This window comes from Acipenser ruthenus, chromosome 57 (genome assembly GCF_902713425.1).
Source record: "Acipenser ruthenus chromosome 57, fAciRut3.2 maternal haplotype, whole genome shotgun sequence".
Taxonomy (NCBI): domain Eukaryota; kingdom Metazoa; phylum Chordata; class Actinopteri; order Acipenseriformes; family Acipenseridae; genus Acipenser; species Acipenser ruthenus.
This window is the reverse complement of record NC_081245.1, coordinates 676,850-695,707: the sequence shown is the minus strand read 5'-3', so window position 1 is coordinate 695,707 and position 18,858 is coordinate 676,850. Positions and strand designations below refer to the sequence as shown.

The 18,858-nt window shown below is 41.9% G+C and overlaps 1 protein-coding gene across 13 annotated transcripts in view; it reads left to right on the top strand.

Moving 5' to 3' along the window:
* The window catches only part of LOC117407604 (inter-alpha-trypsin inhibitor heavy chain H3-like), a 36,391-nt gene extending 17,680 nt beyond the window's left edge, over window positions 1–18,711 (top strand). For 3 of the 13 annotated variants that reach the window (XM_059017590.1, XM_059017586.1, XM_059017580.1), the window contains 16 exons: window positions 767–835; window positions 2,259–2,327; window positions 3,703–3,771; window positions 5,910–5,978; window positions 7,757–7,825; window positions 9,249–9,317; window positions 10,651–10,719; window positions 12,342–12,410; window positions 14,470–14,538; window positions 16,135–16,155; window positions 16,322–16,342; window positions 16,701–16,817; window positions 17,038–17,215; window positions 17,716–17,864; window positions 18,318–18,408; window positions 18,510–18,711. In XM_059017590.1, coding sequence (XP_058873573.1) covers window positions 767–835; window positions 2,259–2,327; window positions 3,703–3,771; window positions 5,910–5,978; window positions 7,757–7,825; window positions 9,249–9,317; window positions 10,651–10,719; window positions 12,342–12,410; window positions 14,470–14,538; window positions 16,135–16,155; window positions 16,322–16,342; window positions 16,701–16,817; window positions 17,038–17,215; window positions 17,716–17,864; window positions 18,318–18,408; window positions 18,510–18,642 — 1,331 coding nt within the window. In that variant the 3' untranslated portion in view covers window positions 18,643–18,711. The remainder of the gene's footprint in view (window positions 1–766; window positions 836–2,258; window positions 2,328–3,702; window positions 3,772–5,909; window positions 5,979–7,756; window positions 7,826–9,248; window positions 9,318–10,650; window positions 10,720–12,341; window positions 12,411–14,469; window positions 14,539–16,134; window positions 16,156–16,321; window positions 16,343–16,700; window positions 16,818–17,037; window positions 17,216–17,715; window positions 17,865–18,317; window positions 18,409–18,509) is intronic. The other 10 variants (XM_059017581.1, XM_059017588.1, XM_059017587.1 and 7 more) reach the window with 10 other exon arrangements.
* The last annotated feature ends 147 nt before the right edge of the window (window positions 18,712–18,858 follow it).

The following is an 18,858-nucleotide window of genomic DNA, read 5'->3' as shown; positions in this document are numbered from 1 at the left end:
TTTCCTATGCTTTACCAGACCTCTCTGTGCTTTACAATGCTTCCCTATGCTTTACCAGACCTCTCTGTGCTTTACAATGCTTCCCTGTGCTTTACCATTCTTTATTCTTTATTACACTGTTTACTATGGGACACTTTTATAAGAGTTGGATTACTCCTTTTTTAATATGCTTTACCATCCTGTGCTATTTTTATAATGCTTCCCTATGCATTCACTGTGCTCTGTTACCCTCTGCTGTGCTTTTACTATGGGGAACTTTCATAAGATGGTACGTGGAAGACAATACCATCCATTTACTTCAGTGACAATAGCAGCATTGGTTCTGGAGAGTGAAAAACCCCTGGTAATGTCATCTAGATTTCTCTGATATTTCTTAGTTTAATATCCTAGCATGCATGTGCTCTGCTACTCTATGTGGGTGTGTCTACTCAGATCATAGTTTACCAGGCTTACACATTAATCCATCTTACAAAATCATTTTCTTTAACCACTTCTAAAGGCAGAATTTATAAAGAGATGATGTGTTCTTATAGGAATGACCACTAGGTGGCGTGCAACTGTCATTTCTGTCCCCCCCCTGCATCTGTGGCTACTGGGAGTCAATTAACGGAAAATCTCTCGATACTAAAGCTGTTTCAGAGGGGACAGAAATAACAGATGCACACCCCCATCGAGTAGTAGCTTAACCTTTCCTGAATCCTTTCTAGCCCAGTTAGAATTAATTGATGGTGTTATAAGGAAGCCTTTTTTATTTTCTTTTATTCAGGAGGAGGATTCGGAATGGGTGCAGCAGGAGTACCGTTTGGTCCAGGTGATCCCCTAGGCAGACCACAGGGTGAGTAAAGCCCAGTCATTATCATCATTATTATCATTATTATATTCACGGATCGCTGAAGTTTTATTATGTGATTCACTGATCTTGCATGAGTGACCTGCAGTAATTGTGGGAGACCAGCCTCACGTACGCATCAAGGTCAGGGATGGAAATAAGACTCCTATTGCACAGCAGTGTCACCCATTCCAGGTTTTAATACCAGCTTGATTGGCCAAGACACAAGGAATGTTTTCGACTTGAAAAAAAGAAACAAGGACCAGGGGTCACAAATGGAGATTAGATAAAGGGGCATTCAGGACAGAAAATAAGAGGCACTTTTTTACCCAGAGAATTGTGAGGGTCTGGAACCAACTCCCCAGTAATGTTGTTGAAGCTGACACCCTGGGATCCTTCAAGAAGCTCCTTGATGAGGTTCTGGGATCAATAAGCTACTAACAACCAAACGAGCAAGATGGGCAGAATGGCCTCCTCTCGTTTGTAAACTTTCTTATGTTCTTATAAAAGTTTACCATGGCATTTTTGCACTGAGTTTCTGTAGTTCTCCCATTATTTTTCCATGGTTTCTCTATGCATTGTTTACCCTGGTTTGACATGTTTATTAATGTACTTTACCATGCTTTCACTGTGCTGTATTACCCTCTGCTGTGTTTTTACTGCGGGACACTTCTATAAGGGTCAGTTTACTCTGTTTTCTAATATACCTCTTTACCAGACCTCTATGTGCTTTACAATGCTTCCCTGTGCTTTACCAGACCTCTCTGTGCTTTACAATGCTTCCCTATGCTTTAACAGACCTCTCTGTGCTTTACAATGCTTCCCTATGTTTTACCAGACCTCTCTGTGCTTTACAATGCTTTCCTGTGCTTTACCAGACCTCTCTATGCTTTACAATGCTTCCCTATGCTTTATGGTTTATGACACTGTGCTATGCTTTTATTATGGGACACTTATAAGAGCGGGTGAGTGGAAGACAACACCATCCATTTACTCCTGGTAATGTCATCTAGATTTCTCTGATATTTCTTAGTTTAATATCCTAGTATGCATGTGCTCTGCTACTCTACGTGGGTGTGTCTACTCAGATCATAGTTTACCAGGCTTACACATTAATCCATCTTACTAAATCATTTTCTTTAGCCACTTAAAAAGCACAATTTATAAAGAGATGATGTGTTCTTATATGAATGACCACTAGGTGGCATGGAACTGTCATTTCTGTCCCCCCCCTGCCCGCCCGCATCTGTGGCTACTGGGAGTCAATAAACGGAAAATCTCTCGATACTAAAGCTGTTTCAGAGGGGACAGAAATAACAGATGCACACCCCTGGCGAGTAGTAGCTTAACCTTTCCTGAATCCTTTCTAGCCCAGTTAGAATTAATTGATGGTGTTATAAGGAAGCCTTTTTTATTTTCTTTTATTCAGGAGGAGGATTCGGAATGGGTGCAGCAGGAGTACCGTTTGGTCCAGGTGATCCCCTAGGCAGACCACAAGGTGAGTAAAGCCCAGTCATTATCAGCATTATTATCATTATTATATTCACGGATCGCTGAAGTTTTATCTTGTGATTCACTGATCTTGCATGAGTGACCTGCAGTAATTCTGGGAGACCAGCCTCACGTACGCATCAAGGTCAGGGGTGGAAATAAGACTCCTATTGCACAGCAGTGTCACCCATTCCAGGTTTTAATACCAGCTTGATTGGCCAAGACACAAGGAATGTTTTCGACTTGAAAAAATGAAACAACGACCAGGGGTCACAAATGGAGATTAGATAAAGGGGCATTCAGGACAGAAAATAAGAGGCACTTTTTTACCCAGAGAATTGTGAGGGTCTGGAACCAACTCCCCCGTAATGTTGTTGAAGCTGACACCCTGGGATCCTTCAAGAAGCTGCTTGATGAGGTTCTGGGATCAATAAGCTACTAACAACCAAACAAGCAAGATGGGCAGAATGGCCTCCTCTCGTTTGTAAACTTTCTTATGTTCTTATAAAAGTTTACCATGGCATTTTAGCACTGAGTTTCTGTAGTTCTCCCATTATTTTTCCATGGTTTCTCTATGCATTGTTTACCCTGGTTTGACATGTTTATTAATGTACTTTACCATGCTTTCACTGTGCTGTATTACCTTCTGCTGTGTTTTTACTGCGGGACAATTCTATAAGGGTCAGTTTACTCTGTTTTTTAATATACCTCTTTACCAGACCTCTATGTGCTTTACAATGCTTCCCTGTGCTTTACCAGACCTCTCTGTGCTTTACAATGCTTCCCTATGCTTTACCAGACCTCTCTGTGCTTTACAATGCTTCCCTATGCTTTACCAGACCTCTCTGTGTTTTACAATTCTTCCCTATGCTTTATGCTTTATGACACTGTGCTATGCTTTTATTATGGGACACTTATAAGAGCGGGTGAGTGGAAGACAACACCATCCATTTACTCCTGGTAATGTCATCTAGATTTCTCTGATATTTCTTAGTTTAATATCCTAGTATGCATGTGCTCTGCTACTCTCTGTAGGTTATCTACTAAGATCATTGCTTACCAGGCTTACACATTAATCCATCTTACTAAATCATTTTCTTTAACCACTTCTAAAGGCAGAATTTATAAAGAGATGATGTGTTCTTATAGGAATGACCACTAGGTGGCATGGAACTGTCATTTCTGTCCCCCCCCTGCATCTGTGGCTACTGGGAGTCAATAAACGGAAAACCTCTCGATACTAAAGCTGTTTCAGAGGGGACAGAAATAACAGATGCACACCCCCATCGAGTAGTAGCTTAACCTTTCCTGAATCCTTTCTAGCCAAGTTAGAATTAATTGATGGTGTTATAAGGAAGCCTTTTTTATTTTCTTTTATTCAGGAGGAGGATTCAGAATGGGTGTTGCAGGAGTACCGTTTGGTCCAGGTTATCCCCTAGGCAGACCACAAGGTGAGTAAAGTGTAATCATTATCATCATTATTATCATTATTATATTCACGGATCGCTGAAGTTTTATCTTGTGATTCACTGATCTTGCATGAGTGACTTGCAGTAATTCTGGGAGACCAGCCTCACGTACGCATCAAGGTCAGGGGTGGAAATAAGACTCCTATTGCACAGCAGTGTCACCCATTCCAGGTTTTAATACCAGCTTGATTGGCCAAGACACAAGGAATGTTTTCGACTTGGGAAAAAAAGAAACAAGGACAAGGGGTCACAAATGGAGATTAGATAAAGGGGCATTCAGGACAGAAAATAAGAGGCACTTTTTTACCCAGAGAATTGTGAGGGTCTGGAACCAACTCCCCAGTAATGTTGTTGAAGCTGACACCCTGGGATCCTTCAAGAAGCTGCTTGATGAGGTTCTGGGATCAATAAGTTACTAACAACCAAACGAGCAAGATGGGCCGAATGGCCTCCTCTCGTTTGTAAACTTTCTTATGTTCTTATAAAAGTTTACCATGGCATTTTTGCACTGAGTTTCTGTAGTTCTCCCATTATTTTTCCATGGTTTCTCTATGTATTGTTTACCCTGGTTTGACATGTTTATTAATGTACTTTACCATGCTTTCACTGTGCTGTATTACCCTCTGCTGTGTTTTTACTATAGGACACTTCTGTAAGGGTCAGTTTACCCTGTTTGTTAATATACCTCTTTACCAGACCTCTATGTGCTTTACAATGCTCCCCTATGCATTACCAGACCTCTATGTGCTTTACAATGCTTCCCTATGCTTTACCAGACCTCTGTGCTTTACAATATTTCCCTATGCATTACCAGACCTCTCTGTGCTTTACAATGCTTCCCTATGCTTTACCAGACCTCTATGTGCTTCACAATGCTTCCCTATGCTTTACCAGACCTCTCTGTGCTTTACAATGCTTCCCTATGCTTTACCAGACCTCTCTGTGCTTTACAATGCTTCCCTATGCTTTACCAGACCTCTCTGTGCTTTACAATGCTTCCCTATGCTTTACCAGACCTCTCTGTGCTTTACAACGCTTCCCCATGCTTTACCAGACCTCTCTGTGCTTTACAATGCTTTCCTATGCTTTACCAGACCTCTCTGTGCTTTACAATGCTTCCCTATGCTTTACCAGACCTCTATGTGCTTTACAATGCTTCCCTATGCTTTACCAGACCTCTTTGTGCTTTACAATGCTTCCCTATGCTTTACCAGACCTCTCTGTGCTTTACAATGCTTCCCTATGCTTTACCAGACCTCTCTGTGCTTTACAATGCTTCCCTATGCTTTACCAGACCTCTCTGTGCTTTACAATGCTTCCCTATGCTTTACCAGACCTCTCTGTGCTTTACAATGCTTCCCTATGCTTTACCAGACCTCTCTGTGCTTTACAATGCTTCCCTATGCTTTACCAGACCTCTCTGTGCTTTACAATGCTTCCCTGTGCTTTACCATTCTTCATTCTTTATTACACTGTTTACTATGGGACACTTTTATAAGAGTGAGATTACTCTTTTTTAATATGCTTTACCATCCTTTGCTATTCTTTTGCTTCCCTATGCGTTCACTGTGCTCTGTTACCCTCTGCTGTGCTTTTACCATGGGGAACTTTCATAAGATGGTACGTGGAAGACAATACCATCCATTTACTCCAGTGACAATAGCAGCATTGGTTCTGGAGAGTGAAAAACCCCTGGTAATGTCATCTAGATTTCTCTGATATTTCTTAGTTTAATATCCTAGTATGCATGTGCTCTGCTACTCTACGTGGGTGTGTCTACTCAGATCATAGTTTACCAGGCTTACACATTAATCCATCTTACTAAATCATTTTCTTTAGCCACTTATAAAAGCAGAATTTATAAAGAGATGGTCTGTTCTTATAGGAATGACCAATAGGTGGCATGGAAATGTCATTTCTGTCCCCCCCCCCTGCATCTGTGGCTACTGGGAGTCAATAAACGGAAAATCTCTCGATACTAAAGCTGTTTCAGAGGGGACAGAAATAACAGATGCACACCCCTGGCGAGTAGTAGCTTAACCTTTCCTGAATCCTTTCTAGCCCAGTTAGAATTAATTGATGGTGTTATAAGGAAGCCTTTTTTATTTTCTTTTATTCAGGAGGAGGATTCGGAATGGGTGCAGCAGGAGTACCGTTTGGTCCAGGTGATCCCCTAGGCAGACCACAGGGTGAGTAAAGCCCAGTCATTATCATCATTATTATCATTATTATATTCACGGATCGCTGAAGTTTTATCTTGTGATTCACTGATCTTGCATGAGTGACCTGCAGTAATTCTGGGACACCAGTCTCACGTACGCATCAAGGTCAGGGATGGAAATAAGACTCCTATTGCACAGCAGTGTCACCCATTCCAGGTTTTAATACCAGCTTGATTGGCCAAGACACAAGGAATGTTTTCGACTTGAAAAAAAGAAACAAGGACCAGGGGTCACAAATGGAGATTAGATAAAGGGGCATTCAGGACAGAAAATAAGAGGCACTTTTTTACCCAGAGAATTGTGAGGGTCTGGAACCAACTCCCCAGTAATGTTGTTGAAGCTGACACCCTGGGATCCTTCAAGAAGCTGCTTGATGAGGTTCTGGGATCAATAAGTTACTAACAACCAAACGAGCAAGATGGGCAGAATGGCCTCCTCTCGTTTGTAAACTTTCTTATGTTCTTATAAAAGTTTACCATGGCATTTTTGCACTGAGTTTCTGTAGTTCTCCCATTATTTTTCCATGGTTTCTCTATGTATTGTTTACCCTGGTTTGACATGTTTATTAATGTACTTTACCATGCTTTCACTGTGCTGTATTACCCTCTGCTGTGTTTTTACTGTAGGACACTTCTATAAGGGTCAGTTTACCCTGTTTGTTAATATACCTCTTTACCAGACCTCTATGTGGTTTACAATGCTTCCCTATGCATTACCAGACCTCTATGTGCTTTACAATGCTTCCCTATGCTTTACCAGACCTCTGTGCTTTACAATATTTCCCTATGCTTTACCACGCCTCTCTGTGCTTTACAATGCTTCCCTATGCTTTACCAGACCTCTCTGTGCTTTACAATGCTTCTCTATGCTTTACCAGACCTTTCTGTGCTTTACAATGCTTCCCTATGCTTTACCAGACCTCTCTGTGCTTTACAATGCTTCCCTATGCTTTACCAGACCTCTCTGTGCTTTACAATGCTTTCCTATGCTTTACCAGACCTCTCTGTGCTTTACAATGCTTCCCTATGCTTTACCAGACCTCTCTGTGCTTTACAATGCTTCCCTGTGCTTTACCATTCTTTATTCTTTATTACACTGTTTACTATGGGACACTTTTATAAGAGTTGGATTACTCCTTTTTTAATATGCTTTACCATCCTGTGCTATTTTTATAATGCTTCCCTATGCATTCACTGTGCTCTGTTACCCTCTGCTGTGCTTTTACTATGGGGAACTTTCATAAGATGGTACGTGGAAGACAATACCATCCATTTACTCCAGTGACAATAGCAGCATTGGTTCTGGAGAGTGAAAAACCCCTGGTAATGTCATCTAGATTTCTCTGATATTTCTTAGTTTAATATCCTAGCATGCATGTGCTCTGCTACTCTATGTGGGTGTGTCTACTCAGATCATAGTTTACCAGGCTTACACATTAATCCATCTTACAAAATCATTTTCTTTAACCACTTCTAAAGGCAGAATTTATAAAGAGATGATGTGTTCTTATAGGAATGACCACTAGGTGGCGTGCAACTGTCATTTCTGTCCCCCCCCTGCATCTGTGGCTACTGGGAGTCAATTAACGGAAAATCTCTCGATACTAAAGCTGTTTCAGAGGGGACAGAAATAACAGATGCACACCCCCATCGAGTAGTAGCTTAACCTTTCCTGAATCCTTTCTAGCCCAGTTAGAATTAATTGATGGTGTTATAAGGAAGCCTTTTTTATTTTCTTTTATTCAGGAGGAGGATTCGGAATGGGTGCAGCAGGAGTACCGTTTGGTCCAGGTGATCCCCTAGGCAGACCACAGGGTGAGTAAAGCCCAGTCATTATCATCATTATTATCATTATTATATTCACGGATCGCTGAAGTTTTATTATGTGATTCACTGATCTTGCATGAGTGACCTGCAGTAATTGTGGGAGACCAGCCTCACGTACGCATCAAGGTCAGGGATGGAAATAAGACTCCTATTGCACAGCAGTGTCACCCATTCCAGGTTTTAATACCAGCTTGATTGGCCAAGACACAAGGAATGTTTTCGACTTGAAAAAAAGAAACAAGGACCAGGGGTCACAAATGGAGATTAGATAAAGGGGCATTCAGGACAGAAAATAAGAGGCACTTTTTTACCCAGAGAATTGTGAGGGTCTGGAACCAACTCCCCAGTAATGTTGTTGAAGCTGACACCCTGGGATCCTTCAAGAAGCTCCTTGATGAGGTTCTGGGATCAATAAGCTACTAACAACCAAACGAGCAAGATGGGCAGAATGGCCTCCTCTCGTTTGTAAACTTTCTTATGTTCTTATAAAAGTTTACCATGGCATTTTTGCACTGAGTTTCTGTAGTTCTCCCATTATTTTTCCATGGTTTCTCTATGCATTGTTTACCCTGGTTTGACATGTTTATTAATGTACTTTACCATGCTTTCACTGTGCTGTATTACCCTCTGCTCTGTTTTTACTGCGGGACACTTCTATAAGGGTCAGTTTACTCTGTTTTCTAATATACCTCTTTACCAGACCTCTATGTGCTTTACAATGCTTCCCTGTGCTTTACCAGACCTCTCTGTGCTTTACAATGCTTCCCTATGCTTTAACAGACCTCTCTGTGCTTTACAATGCTTCCCTATGTTTTACCAGACCTCTCTGTGCTTTACAATGCTTTCCTGTGCTTTACCAGACCTCTCTATGCTTTACAATGCTTCCCTATGCTTTATGGTTTATGACACTGTGCTATGCTTTTATTATGGGACACTTATAAGAGCGGGTGAGTGGAAGACAACACCATCCATTTACTCCTGGTAATGTCATCTAGATTTCTCTGATATTTCTTAGTTTAATATCCTAGTATGCATGTGCTCTGCTACTCTACGTGGGTGTGTCTACTCAGATCATAGTTTACCAGGCTTACACATTAATCCATCTTACTAAATCATTTTCTTTAGCCACTTAAAAAGCACAATTTATAAAGAGATGATGTGTTCTTATATGAATGACCACTAGGTGGCATGGAACTGTCATTTCTGTCCCCCCCCTGCCCGCCCGCATCTGTGGCTACTGGGAGTCAATAAACGGAAAATCTCTCGATACTAAAGCTGTTTCAGAGGGGACAGAAATAACAGATGCACACCCCTGGCGAGTAGTAGCTTAACCTTTCCTGAATCCTTTCTAGCCCAGTTAGAATTAATTGATGGTGTTATAAGGAAGCCTTTTTTATTTTCTTTTATTCAGGAGGAGGATTCGGAATGGGTGCAGCAGGAGTACCGTTTGGTCCAGGTGATCCCCTAGGCAGACCACAAGGTGAGTAAAGCCCAGTCATTATCAGCATTATTATCATTATTATATTCACGGATCGCTGAAGTTTTATCTTGTGATTCACTGATCTTGCATGAGTGACCTGCAGTAATTCTGGGAGACCAGCCTCACGTACGCATCAAGGTCAGGGGTGGAAATAAGACTCCTATTGCACAGCAGTGTCACCCATTCCAGGTTTTAATACCAGCTTGATTGGCCAAGACACAAGGAATGTTTTCGACTTGAAAAAATGAAACAACGACCAGGGGTCACAAATGGAGATTAGATAAAGGGGCATTCAGGACAGAAAATAAGAGGCACTTTTTTACCCAGAGAATTGTGAGGGTCTGGAACCAACTCCCCAGTAATGTTGTTGAAGCTGACACCCTGGGATCCTTCAAGAAGCTGCTTGATGAGGTTCTGGGATCAATAAGCTACTAACAACCAAACAAGCAAGATGGGCAGAATGGCCTCCTCTCGTTTGTAAACTTTCTTATGTTCTTATAAAAGTTTACCATGGCATTTTAGCACTGAGTTTCTGTAGTTCTCCCATTATTTTTCCATGGTTTCTCTATGCATTGTTTACCCTGGTTTGACATGTTTATTAATGTACTTTACCATGCTTTCACTGTGCTGTATTACCCTCTGCTGTGTTTTTACTGCGGGACACTTCTATAAGGGTCAGTTTACTCTGTTTTTTAATATACCTCTTTACCAGACGTCTATGTGCTTTACAATGCTTCCCTGTGCTTTACCAGACCTCTCTGTGCTTTACAATGCTTCCCTATGCTTTACCAGACCTCTCTGTGCTTTACAATGCTTCCCTATGCTTTATGCTTTATGACACTGTGCTATGCTTTTATTATGGGACACATAAGAGCGGGTGAGTGGAAGACAACACCATCCATTTACTCCTGGTAATGTCATCTAGATTTCTGTGATATTTCTTAGTTTAATATCCTAGTATGCATGTGCTCTGCTACTCTATGTAGGTGTTTCTACTCAGATCATAGTTTACCAGGCTTACACATTAATCCATCTTACTAAATCATTTTCTTTAGCCACTTATAAAAGCAGAATTTATAAAGAGATGATGTGTTCTTATATGAATGACCACTAGGTGGCATGGAACTGTCATTTCTGTCACCCCCTGCATCTGTGGCTACTGGGAGTCAATTAACGGAAAATCTCTCGATACTAAAGCTGTTTCAGAGGGGACAGAAATAACAGATGCACACCCCCATCGAGTAGTAGCTTAACCTTTCCTGAATCCTTTCTAGCCCAGTTAGAATTAATTGATGGTGTTATAAGGAAGCCTTTTTTATTTTCTTTTATTCAGGAGGAGGATTCGGAATGGGTGCAGCAGGAGTACCGTTTGGTCCAGGTGATCCCCTAGGCAGACCACAGGGTGAGTAAAGCCCAGTCATTATCATCATTATTATCATTATTATATTCACGGATCGCTGAAGTTTTATCTTGTGATTCACTGATCTTGCATGAGTGACCTGCAGTAATTGTGGGAGACCAGCCTCACGTACGCATCAAGGTCAGGGATGGAAATAAGACTCCTATTGCACAGCAGTGTCACCCATTCCAGGTTTTAATACCAGCTTGATTGGCCAAGACACAAGGAATGTTTTCGACTTGAAAAAAAGAAACAAGGACCAGGGGTCACAAATGGAGATTAGATAAAGGGGCATTCAGGACAGATAATAAGAGGCACTTTTTTACCCAGAGATTTGTGAGGGTCTGGAACCAACTCCCCAGTAATGTTGTTGAAGCTGACACCCTGGGATCCTTCAAGAAGCTGCTTGATGAGGTTCTGGGATCAATAAGTTACTAACAACCAAACGAGCAAGATGGGCCGAATGGCCTCCTCTCGTTTGTAAACTTTCTTATGTTCTTATAAAAGTTTTCCATGGCATTTTTGCACTGAGTTTCTGTCGTTGTCCCATTATTTTTCCATGGTTTCTCTATGTATTGTTTACCCTGGTTTGACATGTTTATTAATGTACTTTACCATGCTTTCACTGTGCTGTATTACCCTCTGCTGTGTTTTTACTGTAGGACACTTCTATAAGGGTCAGTTTACCCTGTTTGTTAATATACCTCTTTACCAGACCTCTATGTGCTTTACAATGCTTCCCTATGCATTACCAGACCTCTATGTGCTTTACAATGCTTCCCTATGCTTTACCAGACCTCTGTGCTTTACAATATTTCCCTATGCTTTACCAGACCTCTCTGTGCTTTACAATGCTTCCCTATGCTTTACCAGACCTCTCTGTGCTTTACAATGCTTCCCTATGCTTTACCAGACCTCTCTGTGCTTTACAATGCTTCCCTATGCTTTACCAGACCTCTCTGTGCTTTACAATGCTTCCCTATGCTTTACCAGACCTCTCTGTGCTTTACAATGCTTCCCTATGCTTTACCAGACCTCTCTGTGTTTTACATTGCTTCCCTGTGCTTTACCAGACCTCTCTGTGCTTCACAATGCTTCCCTATGCTTTATGCTTTATGACACTGTGCTATGCTTTTATTATGGGACACTTATAAGAGCGGGTGAGTGGAAGACAACACCATCCATTTACTCCTGGTAATGTCATCTAGATTTCTCTGATATTTCTTAGTTTAATATCCTAGTATGCATGTGCTCTGCTACTCTCTGTAGGTTATCTACTAAGATCATTGCTTACCAGGCTTACACATTAATCCATCTTACTTAATCATTTTCTTTAACCACTTCTAAAGGCAGAATTTATAAAGAGATGATGTGTTCTTATAGGAATGACCACTAGGTGGCATGGAACTGTCATTTCTGTCCCCCCCCCCTGCCCGCCCGCATCTGTGGCTACTGGGAGTCAAAAACGGAAAATCTCTCGATACTAAAGCTGTTTCAGAGGGGACAGAAATAACAGATGCACACCCCTGGCGAGTAGTAGCTTAACCTTTCCTGAATCCTTTCTAGCCAAGTTAGAATTAATTGATGGTGTTATAAGGAAGCCTTTTTTATTTTCTTTTATTCAGGAGGAGGATTCGGAATGGGTGCAGCAGGAGTACCGTTTGGTCCAGGTGATCCCCTAGGCAGACCACAGGGTGAGTAAAGCCCAGTCATTATCATCATTATTATCATTATTATATTCACGGATCGCTGAAGTTTTATCTTGTGATTCACTGATCTTGCATGAGTGACCTGCAGTAATTGTGGGAGACCAGCCTCACGTACGCATCAAGGTCAGGGATGGAAATAAGACTCCTATTGCACAGCAGTGTCACCCATTCCAGGTTTTAATACCAGCTTGATTGGCCAAGACACAAGGAATGTTTTCGACTTGAAAAAAAGAAACAAGGACCAGGGGTCACAAATGGAGATTAGATAAAGGGGCATTCAGGACAGATAATAAGAGGCACTTTTTTACCCAGAGATTTGTGAGGGTCTGGAACCAACTCCCCAGTAATGTTGTTGAAGCTGACACCCTGGGATCCTTCAAGAAGCTGCTTGATGAGGTTCTGGGATCAATAAGTTACTAACAACCAAACGAGCAAGATGGGCCGAATGGCCTCCTCTCGTTTGTAAACTTTCTTATGTTCTTATAAAAGTTTTCCATGGCATTTTTGCACTGAGTTTCTGTAGTTGTCCCATTATTTTTCCATGGTTTCTCTATGTATTGTTTACCCTGGTTTGACATGTTTATTAATGTACTTTACCATGCTTTCACTGTGCTGTATTACCCTCTGCTGTGTTTTTACTGCGGGACACTTCTATAAGGGTCAGTTTACTCTGTTTTTTAATATACCTCTTTACCAGACCTCTATGTGCTTTACAATGCTTCCCTGTGCTTTACCAGACCTCTCTGTGCTTTACAATGCTTCCCTATGCTTTACCAGACCTCTCTGTGCTTTACAATGCTTCCCTATGCTTTACCAGACCTCTCTGTGTTTTACAATGCTTCCCTATGCTTTACCAGACCTCTCTGTGTTTTACAATGCTTCCCTATGCTTTACCAGACCTCTCTGTGCTTTACAATGCTTCCCTATGCTTTACCAGACCTCTCTGTGCTTTACAATGCTTCCCTATGCTTTACCAGACCTCTCTGTGCTTTACAATGCTTCCCTATGCTTTACCAGACCTCTCTGTGCTTTACAATGCTTCCCTATGCTTTACCACGCCTCTCTGTGCTTTACAATGCTTCCCTATGCTTTACCACACCTCTCTGTGCTTTACAATGCTTCCCCATGCTTTACCAGACCTCTCTGTGCTTTACAATGCTTCCCTATGCTTTACCACACCTCTCTGTGCTTTACAATGCTTCCCTATGCTTTACCAGACCTCTCTGTGCTTTACAATGCTTCCCTATGCTTTACCACACCTCTCTGTGCTTTACAATGCTTCCCTATGCTTTACCAGACCTCACTGTGCTTTACAATGCTTCCCTATGCTTTACCAGACCTCTCTGTGCTTTACAATGCTTCCCTGTGCTTTACCATTCTTTATTCTTTATTACACTGTTTACTATGGGACACTTTTATAAGAGTTAGATTACTCTTTTTTTAATATGCTTTACCATCCTTTGCTATTTTTATAATGCTTCCCTATGCGTTCACTGTGCTCTGTTACCCTCTACTGTGCATTTACTATGGGGAACTTTCATAAGATGGTACGTGGAAGACAATACCATCCATTTACTCCAGTGACAATAGCAGCATTGGTTCTGGAGAGTGAAAAACCCCTGGTAATGTCATCTAGATTTCTCTGATATTTCTTAGTTTAATATCCTAGTATGCATGTGCTCTGCTACTCTACGTGGGTGTGTCTACTCAGATCATAGTTTACCAGGCTTACACATTAATCCATCTTACTAAATCATTTTCTTTAGCCACTTATAAAAGCAGAATTTATAAAGAGATGATGTGTTCTTATAGGAATGACCAATAGGTGGCATGGAAATGTCATTTCTGTCCCCCCCTGCATCTGTGGCTACTGGGAGTCAATAAACGGAAAATCTCTCGATACTAAAGCTGTTTCAGAGGGGACAGAAATAACAGATGCACACCCCCATCGAGTAGTAGCTTAACCTTTCCTGAATCCTTTCTAGCCCAGTTAGAATTAATTGATGGTGTTATAAGGAAGCCTTTTTTATTTTCTTTTATTCAGGAGGAGGATTCGGAATGGGTGCAGCAGGAGTACCGTTTGGTCCAGGTGATCCCCTAGGCAGACCACAAGGTGAGTAAAGCCCAGTCATTATCATCATTATTATCATTATTATATTCACGGATCGCTGAAGTTTTATCTTGTGATTCACTGATCTTGCATGAGTGACCTGCAGTAATTGTGGGAGACCAGCCTCACGTACGCATCAAGGTCAGGGGTGGAAATAAGACTCCTATGGCACAGCAGTGTCACCCATTCCAGGTTTTAATACCAGCTTGATTGGCCACAGTGTGTATAAGTAACAAGATCAGGGGATTCTTATTAATCTCATAATAAAACCAGGAATGGATTCAACTGCTGTGCAATAGAAGCCATATTTCTATCCCTGATCAATATTATTATTATATTTATTAGCAGACATCCTTATCCAGGGCGACTTACAATTGTTACAATCACATTATTTTTACATACAATTCCCCATTTATACAGTTGGGTTTTTACTGGAGCAATCTAGGTAAAGTACCTTGCTCAAGGGTACAGCAGCAGTGTCCCCCACCTGGGATTGAACCCACGACCCTCCGGTCAAGAGTCCAGAGCCCTAACCACTACACACTGCTGCACTGATTATTATTATTATTATTATTATTATTATTATTATTATTATTATTGATTGGAGTTTGGACGAAAGTTTTTTTTTGTTTGGTTTTCATGTTTTTTTTTTAGAGATGACAAATACAGATGCAGTCACTTTACAGTATGTTCCACCATGACTGTGCTTGTTAACCCTTCATTTTCCAGTTTCAAACCAAAACGAGGCACTTTTATGTTTTGCGGACTTGGGAATTGCATTAAAAAAAATCTCTTTTATATGTGATTGGAGTTGCATATAAAAATATGAGAAATGTCCTCAGTGTGTCCCTCTGTCTGCGGTCATTACATAGCCTGTATTCTTCTACTACAGTTCTACGGTTATGCCACAGGGCTGTGAACACCGTTTATATTTTCTGCACTCTTAAGGATATTTATTATTATTATTATTATTATTATTATTTATTTCTTAGCAGACGCCCTTATCCAGAGCGACTTACAATTGTTACAAGATATCACATTATTTTTACATACAATTCCCCATTTATACAGCTGGGGTTTTACTGGAGCAATCTAGGTAAAGTACCTTGCTCAAGGGTACAACCGCAGTGTCCCCCACCTGGGATTGAACCCACGACCCTCCGGTCAAGAGTCCAGAGCCCTAACTACTACTCCACACTGCTGTTGTTCATAAACTACAGCAAAGGAGCGCAAACTTTTCTTAGCATACTTTTTTTTTTTTCTCTCAGCACTTTATGTAGGTTTTTTTTCTTTGCTGATCGTAGCTTGATTTCTCGGGTCAAGCGACGCGATTATAATAAGGAAGATTAAATAGCATTCCTTTCTGAATGCACGTTACGTCTTTTCATCTGCAATCGGCAACACAGTGGGTGGAAAAACGGCTTTAAAATGAGCAGAGCGGAGCGTACCTGCCTGGAGAGGGGGCGGGGGGGGGGGGGGGGGGGGTTGGTGCGTAGAGGGAGTCACAAGCAGTAATGGAGCGAAATAGAAGAAAGAGCTCTGCTCCGGTCACCTTCTCTGTCTCTAATTGAATGTCTCTGTTTTCTTCCTGTTCTTTAGCTCCATTTCCAACCCATACAGGTAAAAAAAAAACGTACTGTCTGTCTGTGTCTGTCTAAGTGAGTGTGTGTGTGTGTCTGTGTCTCTGTCTCCTGTGTGTGTGCATGCAGTGGGCCGTGTGTGTGTGTGACATTCATGCCCGACGCGCTCCAACTGAATGTCTGGTTTTTTTTTTCTTGTTCTTTAGCTCAACAGCCAACCCATGCAGGTAAAATAAACTCACTGTGTGTGCGTGTGTGTGTGTGTGTGTGTGTGTGACTGTGTGCAAGAGTGTCAGTCATCAGAGGGAAGCAGCTGGTTGGTTACTGGCAGGGAAAGCCAGCCCTAAAGGGGTGGGGATGATTCTCCAGGTGAAATGACCATGAAAGGGCAATCTGAAAGCAAGACTTGCAAACAGAGGTTTGTTTAACCAAGGGTAGTACCAGATATCATGTTTATCACAACCACTAGAACCGTTTTATTAGCCCTGTGAGAACTGTCAATTTAAATATAGCTCTGATTAAATAGATTAAAAAGAAAATGTTAGAAAAGGCTTATTTTTCTTTTCTGTTCATTTTGTTTTCAAGCAGATGAAAACCCGCAGTTTGTAATCCCAGTGAAAAATAAACAGCGGTCCGTGTGCTTTGAGATCACTGCTCCTTCCGACGGTGTCATTCTGCAGCTGGTCAGTGATGCAGACTCAGGTGAGAATCTACAGAGAAGTACAGGGGACAGGAACTGCACTCAAAGTTGGCAAAGTTAACCGTAGCCAATCTTTTTAAGTGCAGCACAGAAACCAGGACCAGAGGAAGCACAGTTGGAAATTAACTGGAGACAGAATGGCTTCCTATCATTCGTGATTTTTTTTTTTTTTAAATGTAGTTTATGTGTCTAATCTTTCGTTTTGCTTTATCATTAATTCAGGGATCACGATCAACGGAGAGCTGGGAGAGGCTGGGAAAAGTGCATTCCAAAAGATAGGAATTGTTTACAAAGATCTGTACGAAATAGAGTTTAACACACAAGGACTCTCCCTGGTCAATAAAACTGATAATTCCATTCAAACACTGAGCTGGAGCCCTATGAACATCGTGTCGGACAGGTGAGGACGTGAATGCGTCACACTAAGGGGTTGGCTTGACTTAAACCCAGTCAGGATTTTTATAGAGCATTTTACAGCACTCGGGAATCACACTGGATTGCATCCCAGGATTACCCCTAAAGGGCTAAACAGATGATGTCATCCGCACGATGTAATAGATTATGTATTATCCGTTAACGATGCTGACATCAGCATAAGACCTGTCCTTACCTCTTGACTACAGAGCTTGCTCTTCAGACAGATGGCAAGAATTGTCTTTGAACTGTATGTTTTGTGGTTCATGTCTAGCCCTTGCCTTTCCATTAAGTTCAATGGGCTGAGACGCCAGTTCATTACAGTGGGTTTCCCCGGTGCTGTAAATCTGTCTAACAGATCCAGCTGTGGCTTATCCCGGCAGGGTTTCACTCGATCAAATCAACAACTTGGTTTCTTAGAAGCTTCTTCAAAAATAAATTGCTAAGGAGTTGAGTGTCTGATATCCGCTCCCCCTTTCGCTCCAGCCTCTCTCTATCCTCTTCAAACGGGAGGACCACTGAAGTGACTCTGGGGAGCACGGTCATTGAGGTTTTACTGCATCGTTCAAGACAAGACTTTCTGTGGCTCAAAATAAAACTGAATGATTTCTCTGCAGGAAGCACTGGGCTGCTGGGTATGTATTAGGAAGCATGGGAGTTTTTATTTTGTATTTAATTGCCTCCGGGGGGCAACGACGGGGATACAGTGCCAAGGTTTTAAAGGTTGTCCATGCAAGGGATCCTGAGTGGCACATCCGGTAAAGGCACTCCGCGTGGAGTGCAGGATGCACCTTATAGCCTGGAGGTCGCCGGTTTGAGTCCAGGCTATTCCACTGACGACCGTGGATGGGAGCTCCCAAGGGGCGGCTCACAATTGGTTAAGCGTCGCCCGGGTGGGGAGGGCTTAGGTCAGCCAGGATGTCCTTGGCTCACCGCACACCAGCGACCCCTGTGGCTGGCCGAGCACCTGCGGGCTTGCCTGTAAGAGATCCAGCGCTGCACTCAACACTGCAATCCCAGTACATAGGCAGGTACAGTAAGTCACTCTTACATGTTTGGTTATATATTTCTTCTTTTTTTTTTTACAGGTCGGTTTTCTAGACAGTTGTATGTAAAAGAAGGTAGAATTGGCAGTAAAGTCTTGATTGAAGTATATGGGCACGATGTGACTGTGACCAGGTAAACAGATTGTTAATGGGTCTTGCTTTATAGAAACACAGTGTGTGTTCACAATCGGTGCATTTACTGTACTGCTGACTCTGTTCCATTCTGTTTTCCAGGGATTTCACAATCGATTACGGAACGCTGTCTAAAGACAGAGTCTCTTGCTGGGTTGTCCCAGACGGTGGACGAGGAGCAATCGACGGCTCTTACAGCGACTACGTTGTCCAGACTTTGTTTCAAAAACCATAAAAGCCTTTCAATGCTTACTGTTTTGATGATTGGCTGACAAACCAATAAAAGACAAATCTGTATACTCTTTGAATGCGTCCTGTCACTTGAAACACGATGCACTGTGACTGTCAAGGGAGCGAAATCAATAAAGAAGAGCTGTTCATTTTGAACTCTGTGTTGCTTTACGTAGCTCTATTAGAATTTTATCGAGCAGGACAGGGAGGCTTCATGGTA